A 17,889-nucleotide genomic window follows, 5' to 3' on the forward strand; every position below is an offset into this window, starting at 1 on the left:
GTGGATCGGAGGACGTGCCGCGCACCGTATCTGTCGGCCGCCGCCATTAGGACACAATCTTGTTCTTTTATTACCAGTGAACTCTGCCGGATGGAGCAGCGGGGGCCGCGCTCCGGGGTCGCGGCTCGTCTGTCATTTCCAGGTATTATCCGAGTCCCCTACTGGCACACCGCAGATTGGAAACAGCAGGGCTCGCACCGCGCTCCGCTCCGCCACCGCTGCCTGTTCTGAGATTTCTCCCTTTTTTGTTCTCTTTTTTTTGCAATTTGCAAAGTGCGGGCTGCGCAGAGCTCTGCTACATCACCGGGGCCAGCGGAGCCTTAACCCTTCAGGGCACTCCCCACAGGCAGGAGACCCGATTCTTCCTGTATGGACGCCTGTAAAGGGATTAGAGGGGCCGTCTACCTTTGTCGTTACTGATCAGGGCTCACACAGCCGCCTCCATCTCTCTTCACATTCAACTGTGATGTGGTGTCGGTTATAAATCAGCCGAGAAGAAGCTCAAAACGATGAGAGTTACAAGCTCCCCTATGCCTGAGCGCTCACTGACAGAGGCTCAGCGCACTCATTCTGCAGCCCCGGCCATCCCGCAGCGCTCTGCTTGCTGTCAGTGCGGACCTGCTCCTCGCTGTCCCGCAGCGCTCTGCTTGCTGTCAGTGCAGACCTGATCCTCGCTGTCCCGCAGCGATCTGCTTGCTGTCAGATCCTTGCTGTCCCGCAGCGCTCTGCTTGCTGTCAGTGCGGACCTGCTCCTCGCTGTCCCGCAGCGCTCTGCTTGCTGTCAGTGCAGACCTGATCCTCGCTGTCCCGCAGCGATCTGCTTGCTGTCAGATCCTTGCTGTCCCGCAGCGCTCTGCTTGCTGTCAGATCCTCGCTGTCCCGCAGCGCTCTGCTTGCTGTCAGTGCAGACCTGATCCTCGCTGTCCCGCAGCGCTCTGCTTGCTGTCAGATCCTCCCTGTTCCGCAGCGCTCTGCTTGCTGTCAGTGCGGACCTGCTCCTCGCTGTCCCGCAGCGCTCTGCTTGCTGTCAGTGCAGACCTGATCCTCGCTGTCCCGCAGCACTCTGCTTGCTGTCAGTGCAGACCTGATCCTCGCTGTCCCGCAGCGCTCTGCTTGCTGTCAGTACAGACCTGATCCTCGCTGTCCCGCAGGACTCTGCTTGCTGTCAGTTCAGACCTGATCCTCGCTGTCCCGCAGCGCTCTGCTTGCTGTCAGTGCAGACCTGATCCTCGCTGTCCCGCAGCGCTCTGCTTGCTGTCAGTGCGGACCTGATCCTCGCCCTCCGCTGTTGCACAGATGCAGCTTTGTTACATTGCATTAGACCATCCTGAGACTTCTCTGCTCTGATACATTGTAACAAACCAGAAGCCGCTTTCCTTTCTCAGCTTTGTACAGAAGCCCCCGCGCAGACACAGTCCCCCCCATCGCGTACCTTGGATTTGGGCGGCGGGCTGCACGTACTCTTCTCTGTATTCATACTGGTGGGCGACATGGCAGCGAGGTTCCCCTGCGGCATGCCTGCCATCTTGTTCCCCGGAGACACCTGCATGGCAGCGAGCTGCGCGGCGTAAAGCTGCTGTGGAGAGAGAAAGAGACAGATGAGCGGCCGTCACTCCACCGCGGCTCACCGACAGGAGCGTCACCTGCAGATTCACCCACTCCCCCGGGGCACATCGAGGGGAAGGGGGGGAGAGAAGGGGGGGAACAAAAGAGAGGGGGGAAGAAAAAGGGGGAGAAGAGGAGGAAGAATAGGGGGGAAGAAAAGAGGGGGACAATAAGGGGGGAGAAGAAGAGAGAGAAAAAGAGGGAAGAAGAGGGGTGGAAAGGGGGGGGCGGGAAGAAACGAGGGGGGAAATAAGGGGGCAAAAAGAGGGGAAGAAAAGAGGGGGAAATAGGGGGGAGAAAAGAGGGGAAGAAAAGAGGAAGGAAATAGGGGGGAGAAAAGAGGGGAAGAAAAGAAGGGGGAGAAAAGAGGGGAAGAAAAGAGGGGGGAAATAGGGGGAGAAAAGAGGGGAAGAAAAGAGGGGGAAATAGGGGGGGGAGAAAAGAGGGGAAGAAAAGAGGGGGGAAATAGGGGGGAGAAAAGAGGGGAAGAAAAGAGGGGGGAAATAGGGGGAGAAAAGAAGGGGGAGAAAAGAGGGGAAGAAAAAAGGGCCAAAATAGGGGGGAGGAGGGGGAGAAGGGGGGGAGAAAAGAAGGGGGAGAAAAGAGGGGAAGAAAAAAGGGCCAAAATAGGGGGGAGGAGGGGGAGAAGGGGGGGAGAAAAGAAGGGGAAAATAGGGGGGAGACATGAAAGGAAGAAAAGAGGATGAAAATAGGGGGGGGAGAAGGGGAAATAAAGAGGGGGAAAAGAGGGGAAGAAAAAAGGAGGAAAATAGGAAAGAGAAAAGAGGGGGGAGAAAAGGCGGGGGCAGGGGGGAAGAAAAGAGGGGGGAGAAAAGTCGGGGGCAGGGGGGAAGAAAAGAGGGGGGTGAAAAGAGGGGGGAGAAAAGAGGGGAAGAAAAGAGGGGGGAGAAGAGGGAAAGAGATGAGGGGGAAAATAGGGGGGAGAAAAGATGGGGAATAAAAGAGGGGGGAGAAAAGAGGGGGTATAAAAGAGGGGGGAGAAAAGGAGGGAATAAGAGGGGGGGGGAAAGGAGGGAATAAGAGGGGGAAGAGGAGGGAGGAAAGATGATGGGGACAGTGAAGGGGAGAAGACTGGGGTAGTGCAACGTGGGGAGATGACGAGGGAAGTGATGGGGGGGAGAGGTTGACAATGAGGGGGGACGAGGGAGGGAAGAAGAGGGGGGGCGAAGTGGTGGTATGAAAAAGAGGGAAGATGATGTGGGGATGAGGGGGGAAGAGGATGGGGGCAATGATGGTGAAAGATGTGGGGGGGGCGATGAGGGGGGCAACAAAAGGGAACAATAAAGGGGGGTGACCAGGGGGCCGCAGAGAGTGCTGGCGACGAGGGATCAAAGGGGAAGACAAGGTGAGGTAGATGAGGGTGGGACGACATGGTGGGACAACCGGGGGGGGCGCAGGGGGAAAGACAAAAGGGGGAAGAGAAGAGAGAAAAGATGATGGTGGGAAGGGGGGGCGACAAAGGAGATGATGAGTACTCTGTACCATTACATATGAACAGTGCCGCTTCTTACCCTGTACTGTATATACGGACAGCGCACAGTGCCGCTTCTTACCCTGTACTGTATATATGGACAGCGCACAGTGCCGCTTCTTACCCCGTACTGTATATATGGACAGCGCACAGTGTCGCTTCTTACCCTGTACTGTATATATGGACAGCGCACAGTGCCGCTTCTTACCCTGTACTGTATATATGGACAGCGCACAGTGCCGCTTCTTACCCTGTACTGTATATATGGACAGCGCACAGTGCCGCTTCTTACCCTGTACTGTATATATGGACAGCGCACAGTGCCGCTTCTTACCCCGTACTGTATATATGGACAGCGCACAGTGTCGCTTCTTACCCCGTACTGTATATATGGACAGCGCACAGTGCCGCTTCTTACCCTGTACTGTATATATGGACAGCGCACAGTGCCGCTTCTTACCCCGTACTGTATATATGGACAGCGCACAGTGCCGCTTCTTACCCCGTACTGTATATATGGACAACGCACAGTGCCGCTTCTTACCCCATACTGTATATATGGACAGCGCACAGTGCCGCTTCTTACCCTGTACTGTATATATGGACAGCGCACAGTGCCCCTTCTTACCCTGTACTGTATATATGGACAGCGCACAGTGCCACTTCTTACCCTGTACTGTATATACGGACAGCGCACAGTGCCGCTTCTTACCCTGTACTATATATACGGACAGCGCACAGTGTCGCTTCTTACCCCGTACTGTATATATGGACAGCGCACAGTGCCGCTTCTTACCCTGTACTGTATATATGGACAGCGCACAGTGCCACTTCTTACCCTGTACTGTATATATGGACAGCGCACAGTGCCGCTTCTTACCCCGTACTGTATATATGGACAGCGCACAGTGCCGCTTCTTACCCCGTACTGTATATATGGACAACGCACAGTGCCGCTTCTTACCCCATACTGTATATATGGACAGCGCACAGTGCCGCTTCTTACCCTGTACTGTATATATGGACAGCGCACAGTGCCCCTTCTTACCCTGTACTGTATATATGGACAGCGCACAGTGCCACTTCTTACCCTGTACTGTATATACGGACAGCGCACAGTGCCGCTTCTTACCCTGTACTGTATATACGGACAGCGCACAGTGCCGCTTCTTACCCTGTACTGTATATATGGACAGCGCACAGTGCCGCTTCTTACCCCGTACTGTATATATGGACAGCGCACAGTGCCGCTTCTTACCCCGTACTGTATATATGGACAGCGCACAGTGCCACTTCTTACCCTATACTGTATATATGGACAGCGCACAGTGCCGCTTCTTACCCTGTACTGTATATATGGACAGCGCACAGTGCCCCTTCTTACCCTGTACTGTATATATGGACAGCGCACAGTGCCGCTTCTTACCCCGTACTGTATATATGGACAGCGCACAGTGCCGCTTCTTACCCCGTACTGTATATATGGACAGCGCACAGTGCCGCTTCTTACCCTGTACTGTATATATGGACAGCGCACAGTGCCGCTTCTTACCCTGTACTGTATATATGGACAGCGCACAGTGCCGCTTCTTACCCCGTACTGTATATATGGACAGCGCACAGTGCCGCTTCTTCCCCTGTACTGTATATATGGACAGCGCACAGTGCCGCTTCTTACCCTATACTGTATATATGGACAGCGCACAGTGCCGCTTCTTACCCTGTACTGTATATATGGACAGCGCACAGTGCCGCTTCTTACCCTGTACTGTATATATGGACAGCGCACAGTGCCACTTCTTACCCTGTACTGTATATATGGACAGCGCAGTGCCGCTTCTTACCCTGTACTGTATATATGGACAGCGCACAGTGCCACTTCTTACCCTGTACTGTATATATGGACAGCGCACAGTGCCGCTTCTTACCCTGTACTGTATATATGGACAGCGCACAGTGCCGCTTCTTACCCTGTACTGTATATATGGACAACGCACAGTGCCGCTTCTTACCCTGTACTGTATATATGGACAGCGCACAGTGCCGCTTCTTACCCTGTACTGTATATATGGACAGCGCACAATGCCGCTTCTTACCCCATACTGTATATATGGACAGCGCACAGTGCCGCTTCTTACCCTGTACTGTATATATGGACAGCGCACAGTGCCACTTCTTACCCTGTACTGTATATATGGACAGCGCACAGTGCCACTTCTTACCCTGTACTGTATATATGGACAGCGCACAGTGCCACTTCTTACCCTGTACTGTATATATGGACAGCGCACAGTGCCGCTTCTTACCCTATACTGTATATATGTATATAGGGGCCGCTTCTTGCTCTGTACTGTATATATGTATATAGGGGCCGTTTCTTACCCTGTACTGTATATATGTATTTAGGGGCCACTTCTTATCCTATACTGTATATAGGGGCCACTTCTTTCCTTGTACTCTATATATGGGCCGCTTCTTACCCTGTACTGTATATATGGACAGTGCCGCTTCTTACTCTGTACTGTATATATGGACAGCGCACAGTGCTGCTTCTTACCCTATACTGTATATATGTATATAGGGGCTGCTTCTTGGCCTGTACTGTATATATGTATATAGGGGCCGCTTCTTGCCCTGTACTGTATATATGTATATAGGGGCCGCTTCTTACCCTGTACAGTATATATGTGTTTAGGTGCCACTTCTTACCCTATACCGTATATAGGGGCCGCTTCTTTCCTTGTACTGTATATATGTATTTAGGGGCCACTTCTTACCCTGTACTGTATATATGTATTTAGGGGCCACTTCTTATCCTATACTGTATATAGGGGCCGCTTCTTTCCTTGTACTCTATATATGGGCCGCTTCTTACCCTGTACTGTATATATGGACAGTGCCGCTTCTTACTCTGTACTGTATATATGTATATAGGGGCCGCCTCTTACCCTGTATTGTATATATGGACAGTGCCGCTTCTTACTCTGTACTGTATATATGTATATAGGGGCCGCCTCTTACCCTGTACTGTGTATATGGACAGTGCCGCTTCTTACCCTGTACTGTATATATGTATATAGGGGCCGCCTCTTACCCTGTACTGTATATATGTATATAGGGGCCGCCTCTTACCCTGTACTGTATATATGGACAGTGCCGCTTCTTACCCTGTACTGTATATATGTATATAGGGGCCGCCTCTTACCCTGTACTGTATATATGGACAGTGCCGCTTCTTACCCTGTACTGTATATATGTATATAGGGGCCGCCTCTTACCCTGTACTGTATATATGTATATAGGGGCCGCGCACCTTCTCAGAATGTGCCGGACTGAACTCATAACTGTCCATTTATCATTGTATAATGGCAGGACGCGCAGAGCGATGGGCCTCGTCTGCCTCGTGGTCAGGCCCCTCTGACTCGAGACTCCGGCGACGCAGCGGCCTGAAGAGGAAGAACTAAATAGGAGGAAATCTCCCCGGAAAGCTCAGACTGTGACTGTGATGATCTCAGGAGCTTTCCAGGCGGCTAATCCAAAGTGACAGGCGATGGCCGCGTCTCCTCACCGGGCAAATCACACTTGGTTCCTGGGTTGGTTGAGGGCCATGGAGGGGAGAGAAGACGCCACACGAATGCGGGCGACGCTGCTCCTCAAGACGTCACATAGGGTAATGTGCCGGCTGAATATTAAAGTGACTGAGCGAGCAGCGGTCGCCCCCCCTTTGTCTCCTGTAGGGGAGAGACATCTACTGACAAGTCAGCGAGTAGTCAGAACTACAGCCAAGACGACCACGGCCATCGCAAAAGCTGCAAACAAGAAAGGTGTCCAAAAAATGCACAAACAACACAAAAAACCCTGCAAATATACAAAACCCCAACAAGCACTAAAAACCGCACAAAAAATAAACCACAATAAACTGCAGAGAAATCCTACTAAGACCCTAGAAAGTGCAGTAAAAGATCCCAAATCTTCCAAAACAGAAAAACGTCCGATGCTAAAGATGTAAGGAGCTCCGGAAAACGTCCAACACTGAAGATGTAAGGAGCTCCGGAGAACGTCCAACACCGAAGATGTAAGGAGCTCCGGAAAACGTCCAATGCCAAAGATGTAAGGAGCTCCGGAAAACGTCCAATGCCAAAGATGTAAGGAGCTCCGGAGAACGTCCAACACTGAAGATGTAAGGAGCTCCGGAGAACGTCCAACACTGAAGATGTAAGGAGCTCCGGAAAACGTCCGATGCCAAAGACGCAAGAAGCTCCGGAGAATGTCCGATGCTGAAGATGTAAGGAGCTCTGGAAAACGTCCGACACTGAAGATGTAAGGAGCTCCGTAAAACGTCCAATGCCAAAGATGTAAGGAGCTCCGGAAAACGTCCAATATTGAAGGTGTAAGGAGCTCCGGAAAACGTCCGACGCTGAAGACGTAAGGAGCTCCGGAGAACGTCCGACGCTGAAGACGTAAGGAGCTCCGGAGAACGTCCAACGCTGAAGACATAAGGCACTCTGGAGAACTTCCGACACTGAAGACATAAGGAGCTCTGGACAACATCTGACGCCGAAGATGTAAGGAGCGTCGAAGAATGTTCAACTATGAAGACATAAGGAGCTCTGGAGAATGTCCGACTCTGAAGACATAAGCTCTGGAGAATGTCAGATGCCGAAGAACTAAGAAGCTCCGGACAACATCCGATGCCGAAGACGTAAGAAGCTCCGGAGAATGTCCGATGCTGAAAATGTAAGGAGCTCCAGAGAACATCTAACGCCAAAGACACAAGCAGCTCTGGAGAATGTCCGACACCGAAGCACAAGGAGCTCTGGAGAACATCCAACACCGAAGAACAAGGAGCTCTGGAGAACGTCCAACGCTGAAGACACAAGGAGCTCTGGAGAACATCCAACGTCGAAGACACAAGGAGCTCTAGAGAACATCCAACGCCGAAGACACAAGGAGCTCCGGAGAATGTCTGACGCTAAAGATGTAAGGAGCTCAGGAAAACGTCCAATGCCGAAGACGCAAGGAGCTCTGGAAAATGTCCGACGCCGAAGAAACAAGAAGCTCCAGAGACCATCCGACACTGAAGATGTAAGGAGTTCAGCAGAACATCCAACACCGAAGATGTAAGCGCTCCGGAGAACATCTGACACTGAAGACACAAGGACCCCTGGAGAACGTCTGACTCTGAAGACATAAGGAGCTCTGGATAACATCCGACGCCGAAGACGTAAGCAGCTCTGGAGAACGTCAGACGCTGAAGACGTAAGGAGCTCCAGAGAATATTCAACGCCGAAGACACAAGGGGCTTTAGAGAAGGTCTGATGCCGAAGACACAAGAAGCTTGGGAGAACGTCCGACGTCAAAGACGTAAGGAGCTCTGGAGAACATCCGACACCGAAGAACAAGGAGCTCTGGAGAATGTCCAACGCCGAAGACACAAGAAGCTTTAGAGCACATCCAATGCCGAAGACGTCAGGAGTTCTGGAGAACATCTGACAAGATGTAAGGAGCTCCGGAGAACGTCCGAGGCTGAAGATGTAAGGAGCTTTAGAGAATGTCCAACGCTGAAGATGTAAGGAACTCTGGAGAACATCCGAGGCTGACGATGTAAGGATCTCTGGAGAACGTCCAACGCCAACGACGTAGGGAGCTCCAGAGAACATCCGGCGCCAAACACACAAGGATCCCTGGAGAACGTCCGACGCCGAAGACGTACGGAGCTCCGGAGAACATCCGACACGAAGAACAAGGAGCTCTGGAGAATGTCCGACGCTGAAGAACAAGGAGCTCCAGAGAACATCCGACACCGAAGAACAAGGAGCTCTGGAGAATGTCCGACACCGAAGACACAAGTAGCTCTGGAGAACATCCAATGCCAAAGATGTAAGGAGCTCCGGAGAACATCTGATGCTGAAAGTGTAAGGAGCTCTGGAGAAAGTCCGATGCTGAAGATGTAATGCGCTCCAGAGAACGTCCGACACTGCTGATTGTGTAAGGAGCTCTGGAGAACATCAGACACTGAAGATGTAAGGAGCTCCAGAGAACATCCAACACTGAAGATGTAAGGAGCTCCAGAGAACATCCGACGCTGAAGATGTAAGGAGCACCAGAGAATGTCCGACGCTGAAGATGTAAGGAGCTTCAGAGACCATCCGACACTGAAGATGTAAGGAGTTCAGGAGAACATCCAACGCAGAAGACGTAAGGAGCTCCAGAGAACATCCGACGCTGAAGAACAAGGAGCTCTGGAGAATGTCCGACACCGAAGACACAAGTAGCTCTGGAGAACATCCAATGCCAAAGATGTAAGGAGCTGACAATGAAAGTGTAAGGAGCTCTGGAGAACGTCTGACGCTGAAGATGTAAGGAGCTCAGGAGAACATTCGACGCAGAAGACGTAAGAGCTCCGGAGAACATCCGACACTGAAGACACAAGGAGCTCCGTAGAACACAGCGGAACATTCCCACACAATGTAACGCCTCATGTGTTTTGCACCTTTTTCTGGAATTCAATAGTTTCTCTTTCTGCGTCGGTCTCGGCTTTTCGCGATTTTCCTTGTCAGCGTTTTCCATGCACTGTAATAAATAATGGTGGTTACGGTCGGCCTCACACCTACACAACGCTCCGACCAGTGCATGAGCTCATGTTTACTCACTGACTCCGGCACATTTCTTTTCAGCCGTGGGCCGACTCCTTAATACTAACTAAACACAGCTGCCCATTATTTTTAGGAGAGTTTTACGTAAAGATCCGTGACAACTTTCTGACGGTCTCCCAAATATTACAGGAGCGGGGGAAAGGGGGGGGGCGATGACTGACGGCACAAGAACGGCGTGGCTGAAGTGTAGGCGAAAATCCTCAGAGCAAGCTCAGAAGTGACTGAGAATCGCTGGAGATGGCGGTGAGACCAAAGCGCCTCGTACCATGAAGCGCTGAGGAAGGCGGCAGGACCAAAGCACCTTGTACCATGAAGCGCTGAGGAAGGCGGCAGGACCAAAGCACCTTGTACCATGAAGCGCTGAGGAAGGCGGCAGGACCAAAACGCCTCGTACCATGAAGCACTGAGGAAGGCGGCAGGACCAAAACGCCTCGTACCATGAAGCGCTGAGAATGGCGGCAGGAACAAAGCATATCATGAAGCGCTGAGGAAGGTGGCGGAACCAAAGCGCTGAAGATGGCGGCAGGACCAAAGCACCTCATACCATGAAGCGCTGAGGAAGGCGGCAGGACCAAAGCACCTCGTAACATGAAGCGCTGAGGAAGGCGGCAGGACCAAAGCGCTGAAGATGGCGGCAGGACCAAAGCACCTCATAACATGAAGCGCTGAGGAAAGCGGCAGGACCAAAGCGCTGAAGATGGCGGCAGGACCAAAGCACCTCATACCATGAAGCGCTGAGGAAGGCGGCAGGACCAAAGCGCCTTGTACCATGAAGCGCTGAGGAAGGCGGCAGGACCAAAGCGCTGAAGATGGCGGCAGGACCAAAGCACCTCATACCATGAAGCGCTGAGGAAGGTGGAAGGACCAAAGCACCTCGTACCATGAAGCGCTGAGGAAGGCGGCAGGACCAAAGCGCCTCGTACCATGAAGCGCTGAGGAAGGCGGCAGGACCAAAGCGCCTCGTACCATGAAGCGCTGAGGAAGGTGGAAGGACCAAAGCGCCTCGTACCATGAAGCGCTGAGGAAGGTGGAAGGACCAAAGCGCCTCGTACCATGAAGCGCTGAGGAAGCCGGCAGGACCAAAGCACCTCGTACCATGAAGCGCTGAGAATGGGGGCAGGAACAAAGCACCTCATACCATGAAGCGCTGAGGAAGGCGGCAGGACCAAAGCGCCTCGTACCATGAAGCGCTGAGAATGGCGGCAGGAACAAAGCACCTCATACCATGAAGCGCTGAGGAAGGCGGCAGGACCAAAGCGCTTCGTACCATGAAGCGCTGAGGAAGGCGGCAGGACCAAAGCGCTTCGTACCATGAAGCGCTGAGGAAGGTGGAAGGACCAAAGCGCCTCGTACCATGAAGCGCTGAGGAAGGTGGAAGGACCAAAGCGCCTCGTACCATGAAGCGCTGAGGAAGGCGGCAGGACCAAAGCGCCTCGTACCATGAAGCGCTGAGGAAGGTGGAAGGACCAAAGCGCCTCGTACCATGAAGCGCTGAGGAAGGCGGCAGGACCAAAGCGCCTCATACCATGAAGCGCTGAGGAAGGCGGCAGGACCAAAGCGCTGAAGATGGCGGCGGCAGGATCAAGGTGGCTCGTACTACGAAGTGCTGAGGATGGTGGTAGTGGAACCAACTCTCAGTACAGATAATGTAGTATATGTCTCCTGCAGTCCTATGTAACACCACAGATAACACAGGGATAACTGATTATGGAGCTGTTTTCAGCAGTCCTATGTAACCCCATATAACAATCTCTGCTATGTGTGAGCCTTTGCTGGCAGTGTCAGGCAGTGACTGGATTTCCGGAGTGTAATAAATGGTATAATTGTTAGGATGTCCTCTCTAATCAGCAATCTCTGGCGCTTCTGCCTCATTAATACTCAGGATTTTGGCTCGTTTCTTTCCACATTCGTCCAGATCCATTACTGTGAGCTCCAGCTTCAGTGCCGGAACGCAGCTTAATGGCGGTGACTCCCCCGGCGCGGAGGCTCCGGCTACGAGTCAGCGAGATCTAAAACTGAGCATCAAACAGCGCGCACCGCCGGCAAATGGCGCAAACACGGAAGGAAACCGCAACCTGCGTCCCAAGTACTGAGTCCAATACAGGGCAGAAGACAGAGGCAGGAAGAGGGCAGAAGAGGAGAGAAGAGGGCAGAAGAGGAGAGAAGAGGGCAGAAGAGGAGAGAAGAGGGCAGAAGAGGAGAGAAGAGGAGAGGGCAGAAGAGAGAAGAAGAGAGAAGAGGGCAGAAGAGGAGAGAAGACGGCAGAAGAGGAGAGAAGAGGGCAGAAGAGGGCAGAAGAGGAGAGAAGAGGAGAGAAGAGAAGAGAAGAGAAGAGGAGAGAAGAGGGCAGAAGAGAGAAGAAGAGAGAAGAGGGCAGAAGAGGAGAGAAGAGGGCAGAAGAGGAGAGAAGAGGGCAGAAGAGGAGAGAAGAGGGCAGAAGAGTAGAGAAGAGGAGAGAAGAGGAGAAAAAAAAGAGAGAAGAGGAGAGGAGAGAAAACAAGAAAAGAGGAGAGAAGAGGAAAGAAGAGAAGAGAAAAGAAGAGGTGAGAAGAGGAGAGAAGGAGAGAAGAGAAGGGAAGAGGAGAGAAGAGGGCAGAAGAGGGGAGAAGAGAAGAGGAGAGAAGAAGAGAGAAGAGAAGAGGAGAGAAGAAGAGAGAAGAGAAAAGGTCAGAATAGGAGAGAAGAGGAGAGAAGAGAAGAAGAGAGAAGAGGGCAGAAGAGGAGAGAAGAGGAGAGAAAAGAAAACAAGAGAAGAGGAGAGAAGAGAAGAGGTGAGAAGAGGAGAGAAGGAGAGAAGAGAAGGGAAGAGGAGAGAAGTGAAGAGGAGAGAAGAGAAAACAAGAGAAGAGGAGAGAAGAGAAGAGAAAAGAAGAGGTGAGAAGGAGAGAAGAGAAGGGAAGAGGAGAGAAGAGGGCAGAAGAGAAGAGGAGAGAAGAAGAGAGAAGAAGAGAAGAGGAGAGAAGAAGAGAGAAGAGAAGAGAGAAGAGGGCAGAATAGGAGAGAAGAGGAGAGGAGAGGAGAGAAGAGGAGAGAAGAGGGCAGAAGAGGAGAGAAGAGGAGAGAAGAGGGCAGAAGAGGAGAGAAGAGGAGAGAAAAGAAAACAAGAGAAGAGGAGAGAAGAGAAGAGGTGAGAAGAGGAGAGAAGGAGAGAAGAGAAGGGAAGAGGAGAGAAGTGAAGAGGAGAGAAGAGAAAACAAGAGAAGAGGAGAGAAGAGAAGAGAAAAGAAGAGGTGAGAAGAGGAGAGAAGGAGAAAAGAGAAGGGAAGAGGAGAGAAGAGGGCAGAAGAGGAGAGAAGAGAAGAGGAGCGAAGAGAAGAGGAGAGAAGAAGAGAGAAGAAGAGAGAAGAGAAGAGGAGAGAAGAAGAGAGAAGAGAAGAGAGAAGAGGGCAGAATAGGAGAGAAGAGAAGAGGAGAGAAGAGGGCAGAAGAGGAGAGAAGAGGAGAGAAGAGAAGAGGCGAGGGCATAAGAGGAGAGAAGAGAAGAGGAGAGAAGAGGGCAGAAGAGGAGAAAAGAGGAGAGAAGAGGGCAGAAGAGGAGAAAACAGAAGAGGGCAGAAGAGGAGAGAAGAGAAGAGGAGAGAAGAGGGCAGAAGAGGATAGAAGAGAAGAGGAGAGAAGAAGAGAGACGAGAAGAGGGGAGGGCAGAGGAGAGAAGAGAAGAGGAGAGAAGAGAAGAGAAAAGAAGAGGTGAGAAGAGGAGAGAAGGAGAGAAGAGAAGGGAAGAGGAGGGAAGAGGAGAGAAGAGGGAAGAAGAGGAGAGAAGAAGAGAGAAGAAGAGAGAAGAGAAGAAGAGAGAAGAGAAGAGAGAATAGGGCAGAATAGGAGAGAAGAGGAGAGGAGAGAAGAGGAGAGAAGAGAAGAGGAGAGAAGAGAAGAGGAGAGAAGAGGGCAGAAGAGGAGAGAAGAGGAGAGAAGAGAAGAGGAGAGAAGAGGAGAAAAGAGGAGAGAAGAGGGCAGAAAAGGAGAGAAGAGAAGAGGAGAGAAGAGGGCAGAAGAGGAGAAAACAGAAGAGGGCAGAAGAGGAGAGAAGAGAAGAGGAAAGAAGAGTGCAGAAGAGGATAGAAGAGAAGAGGAGAGAAGAAGAGAGAAGAGAAGAGGAGAGGGCAGAGGAGAGGAGAGAAGAGAGAAGAGAAGAGGAGAGAAGAGAAGAGGTCAGAAGAGGAGAGAAGGAGAGAAGAGAAGGGAAGAGGGCAGAAGAGGAGAGAAGAGAGAAGAGGAGAGAAGAAGAAAGAAGAAGAGAGAAGAGAGAAGAGGAGAGAAGAAGAAAGAAGAAGAGAGAAGAGAAGAGGAGACAAGAAGAGAGAAGAGGGCAGAATAGGAGAGAAGAGGAGAGAAGAGAAGAGGAGAGAAGAGGAGAGAAGAGAAGAGGGCAGAAGAGAAGAGGAGAGGGCAGAAGAGGAGAGGAGAGGGCAGAAGAGGAGAGGAGAGGGCAGAAGAGGAGAGAAGAGGGCAAAAGAGGAGAGAAGAGGGCAGAAGAGGAGAGAAAAGGAGAGAAGAGGGCAGAAGAGGAGAGAAGAGAAGAGGAGAGAAGAGGGCAGAAGAGGAGAGAAGAGGAGAGAAGAGGGCAGAAGAGGAGAGAAGAGAAGAGGAGAGAAGAGGAGAGAAGAGGAGAGAAGAGGGCAGAAGAGGAGAAAAGAGGAGAGAAGAGGGCAGAAGAGGAGAGAAGAGAAGAGGAGAGAAGAGGGCAGAAGAGGAGAAAACAGAAGAGGGCAGAAGAGGAGAGGAGAGAAGAGGGCAGAAGAGGATATAAGAAAAGAGGAGAGAACAGAAGAGGAGAGAAGAGGGCAGAAGAGGACAGAAGAGAAGAGGAGAGAAGAGGATATAAGAAAAGAGGAGAGAACAGAAGAGGAGAGAAGAGGGCAGAAGAGGACAGAAGAGAAGAGGAGAGAAGAGGAGAGAAGATGGCAGAAGAGGAGAGAAAAGGGCAGAAGAGGAGAGGAGAGAAGAGGAGAGGAGAGGAGAGAAAAGGGCAGAAGAGAAGAGGAGAGGGCAGAAGAGGGCAGAAGAGGAGAGAAGAGGGCAGAAGAGGAGCGGAGAGAAGAGGGCAGAAGAGGAGAGGAGAGAAGAGGGCAGAAGAGGAGAGAAGAGGGCAGAAGAGGAGAGAAGACAAGAGGAGAGGAGAGAAGAGAAGAGGCGAGAAGAGGAGAGAAAAGGGCAGAAGAGGAGAGACGAGAAGAGAAGAGGAGAGAAGAGGGCAGAAGAGAGAAGAGGGCAGAAGAGGAGAGGAGAGAAGAGGGCAGAAGAGGAGAGAAGAGAAGAGGAGAGAAGAGGGCAGAAGAGAAGAGGAGAGAAGAGGGCAGAAGAGGACAGAAGAGGACAGAAGAGAGAAGAGAAGAGGGCAGAAGAGGAGAGGAGAGAAGAGGGCAGAAGAGAGAAGAGGGCAGAAGAGGAGAGAAGAGGGCAGAAGAGAAGAGGGCAGAAGAGGAGAGAAGAGGAGAGAAGAGGAGAGAAGAGGGCAGAAGAGGAGAGAAGACAAGAGGAGAGAAGAGGAGAGAAAAGGGCAGAAGAGGAGAGAAGAGGGCAGAAGAGAGAAGAGAAGAGGGCAGAAGAGGAGATGAGAGGGCAGAAGAGGGCAGAAGAGGGCAGAAGAGGAGAGAAGAGGGCAGAAGAGGAGAGGAGAGAAGAGGGCAGAAGAGGAGAGAAGAGGGCAGAAGAGGAGAGAAGACAAGAGGAAAGGAGAGAAGAGAAGAGGCGAGAAGAGGAGAGAAAAGGGCAGAAGAGGAGAGAAGAGGGCAGAAGAGAGAAGAGGGCAGAAGAGGAGAGAAGAGGAGAGAAAAGAAAACAAGAGAAGAGGAGAGAAGAGAAGAGGTGAGAAGAGGAGAGAAAGAGAGAAGAGAAGGGAAGAGGAGAGAAGTGAAGAGGAGAGAAGAGAAAACAAGAGAAGAGGAGAGAAGAGAAGAGAAAAGAAGAGGTGAGAAGAGGAGAGAAGGAGAGAAGAGAAGGGAAGAGGAGAGAAGAGGGCAGAAGAGGAGAGAAGAGAAAAGAAGAGGAGAGGAGAGAAGAGGGCAGAAGAGAAGAGGGCAGAAGAGGAGAGAAGAGGAGAGAAGAGGGCAGAAGAGGAGAGAAAGGGGCAGAAGAGGGCAGAAGAGGAGACAAAGAGAGAAGATGAGAGAAGAGGAGAGAAAAGGGCAGAAGAGGAGAAAAGAGGGAAGAAGAGGAGAAAAGAGGAGAAAAGAGGAGAAAAGAGGAGAAAAGAGGAGAAAAGAGGAGAGAAGAGGAGAGAAGAGGGCAGAAGAGAAGAAAAGAGGGCAGAAGAGGAGAAAAGAGGGCAGAAGAGGAGAAAAGAGGGCAGAAGAGGAGAGAAGAGGACATAAGAGAGAAGAGGAGAGGAGAAAAGAGGAGAGGAGAAAAGAGGAGAGGAGAGAAGAGAAGAGGGCAGAAGAGAGAAGAGGGCAGAACGGGAGAGAAGAGGAGAGAAGAGGGCAGAAGGGGAGAGAAGAGGAGAGAAGAGTAGAGAAGAGTAGAGAAGAGTAGAGAAGAGGAGAGAAGAGGAGAGAAGAGGAGAGAAGAAGGCAGAAGGGGAGAGAAGAGGAGAGAAGAGGGCAGAAGAGGAGAGAAAGGGGCAGAAGAGGAGAGAAGAGGAGACAAAGATAGAAAAGGAGAGAAGGGGGCAAAAGAGGAGACAAAGAGAAGATGAGAGAAGAGGGCAGAAGAGGAAAGAAGAGGGAAGAAGAGGAGAAAAGAGGGAAGAAGAGGAGAAAAGAGGGCAGAAGAGGAGAAAAGAGGAGAGAAGAGGACATAAGAGGAGAGAAGAGGGAAGAAGAGGAGAAAAGAGGGCAGAAGAGGAGAAAAGAGGACAGAAGAAGAGAAAAAGAGTGCAGAATAGGACAGAAGAGGAGTGAAGAGGGCAGAATAAGCAAGAATAGGGCAGAGGGCAGAAGAGGGGGGAGGGCAGAAGAGGGGGGAGGGCAGAAGAGGGCGGAGGGCAGAAGAGGGCGGAGGGCAGAAGAGGGCGGAGGGCAGAAGAGGGCGGAGGGCAGAAGAGGGCGGAGGGCAGAAGAGGGCGGAGGGCAGAAGAGGGCGGAGGACAGAAGAGGGCGGAGGACAGAAGAGGGCGGGGATCTCGAGGGGTTATCTTGGTATATGGTGGGTCTCAAGGGCTCTAGCTGGTATATAGTGTGTCTTATGGCGTCTTCCTGGTATATGGAGGGTTTGGTGGAGTCTTCCTGGTCTTGAGGGGTCTTTCTAGTATACAGTGGGTTTTGTGGGGTCTTCCTGGTAAATGGTGGGTCTCAAGAAGTCTTTCTGGTATACAGAGGGGTTTTGTGGGGTTTTCCTGGTAAATGGTGGGACTCAAGGGGTCTCCCTGGAATATGGCAGGTCTCAGGTCTTTCTGGTATACACTGGGTCTTGTGGGGTGTTCCTGGCATATGGTGGGTCTTGAGGGGTCTTCTGGTATATGGCGGATCTTGAGGAGTCTTCCTGGAATATGGCAGGTCTCGAGGGGTCTTCCTAGTATATGAAGGGTCTTGTGGTGTATTCTTGGTATATGGCTGGTCTCGAGGGGTTTTACTGTTATACAGCGGGTCTTGAGGGGTCTTTCTGCTAAATAGAGGATTTTGTGAGGTCATCCTTGGATATGGCGGATCTTGAGGGGTCTTCCTTGCATACTGCGGGTTTTGAGGGGTCTTTCTAGTATACAGATGGTCATGAGGGGTCTTTCTGGTATATGGAAGGTCTTGTGAGGTCTTCCTTGTATATGGCCGGTCTTGAGGGGTCTTTCTAGTATACAGCGGGTCTGGAGGGATTTTTCTGGTATACAATGGTTAATATTCATGAAATTTGGCCCCAGGGTGACAGTGAGCCGAGGGCAGAGTCCGGACCCCTGCAGAGAAGAGGGAGGGTCTTCGAAATCAGCGGCTTGCCGTTAGGCCGGGGGCTTTAACATTATTGACTGCAGAAAACCGAACACGGAGGAAGTGGAGGAGCCAGAGCTGGCGGCGGCTGCCAGAGGCTCGGCCACTCCTGTCACCTCGGGGTGTGAATACTCAGATTTATAAAGTGGGACATTTATTAGCGCCCTCCACTCCCCCCCCACTGTCACTTCTGTGACACCCCGACCTCGACCGGCCCGACCTCTGGAAGTGACGAGATGCTGAGGCCATTGGCAGTGAATGGAGACCTTGGCACTGGGGG

General features: G+C 51.7%; 1 protein-coding gene across 1 annotated transcript in view; it reads right to left on the reverse strand.

Annotated features, from left to right (window-relative positions):
- Positions 1-17,889, reverse strand: part of SOX5 (SRY-box transcription factor 5) — a 70,449-nt gene that overhangs the window by 37,009 nt on the left and 15,551 nt on the right. Inside the window, exon 3 of the mRNA XM_075342549.1 lies at positions 1,433-1,576. Within this exon, the coding sequence (XP_075198664.1) occupies positions 1,433-1,576 (144 nt within the window). The remainder of the gene's footprint in view (positions 1-1,432; positions 1,577-17,889) is intronic.

Source organism: Anomaloglossus baeobatrachus, chromosome 4, assembly GCF_048569485.1.
Source record: "Anomaloglossus baeobatrachus isolate aAnoBae1 chromosome 4, aAnoBae1.hap1, whole genome shotgun sequence".
Lineage (NCBI taxonomy): Eukaryota > Metazoa > Chordata > Amphibia > Anura > Aromobatidae > Anomaloglossus > Anomaloglossus baeobatrachus.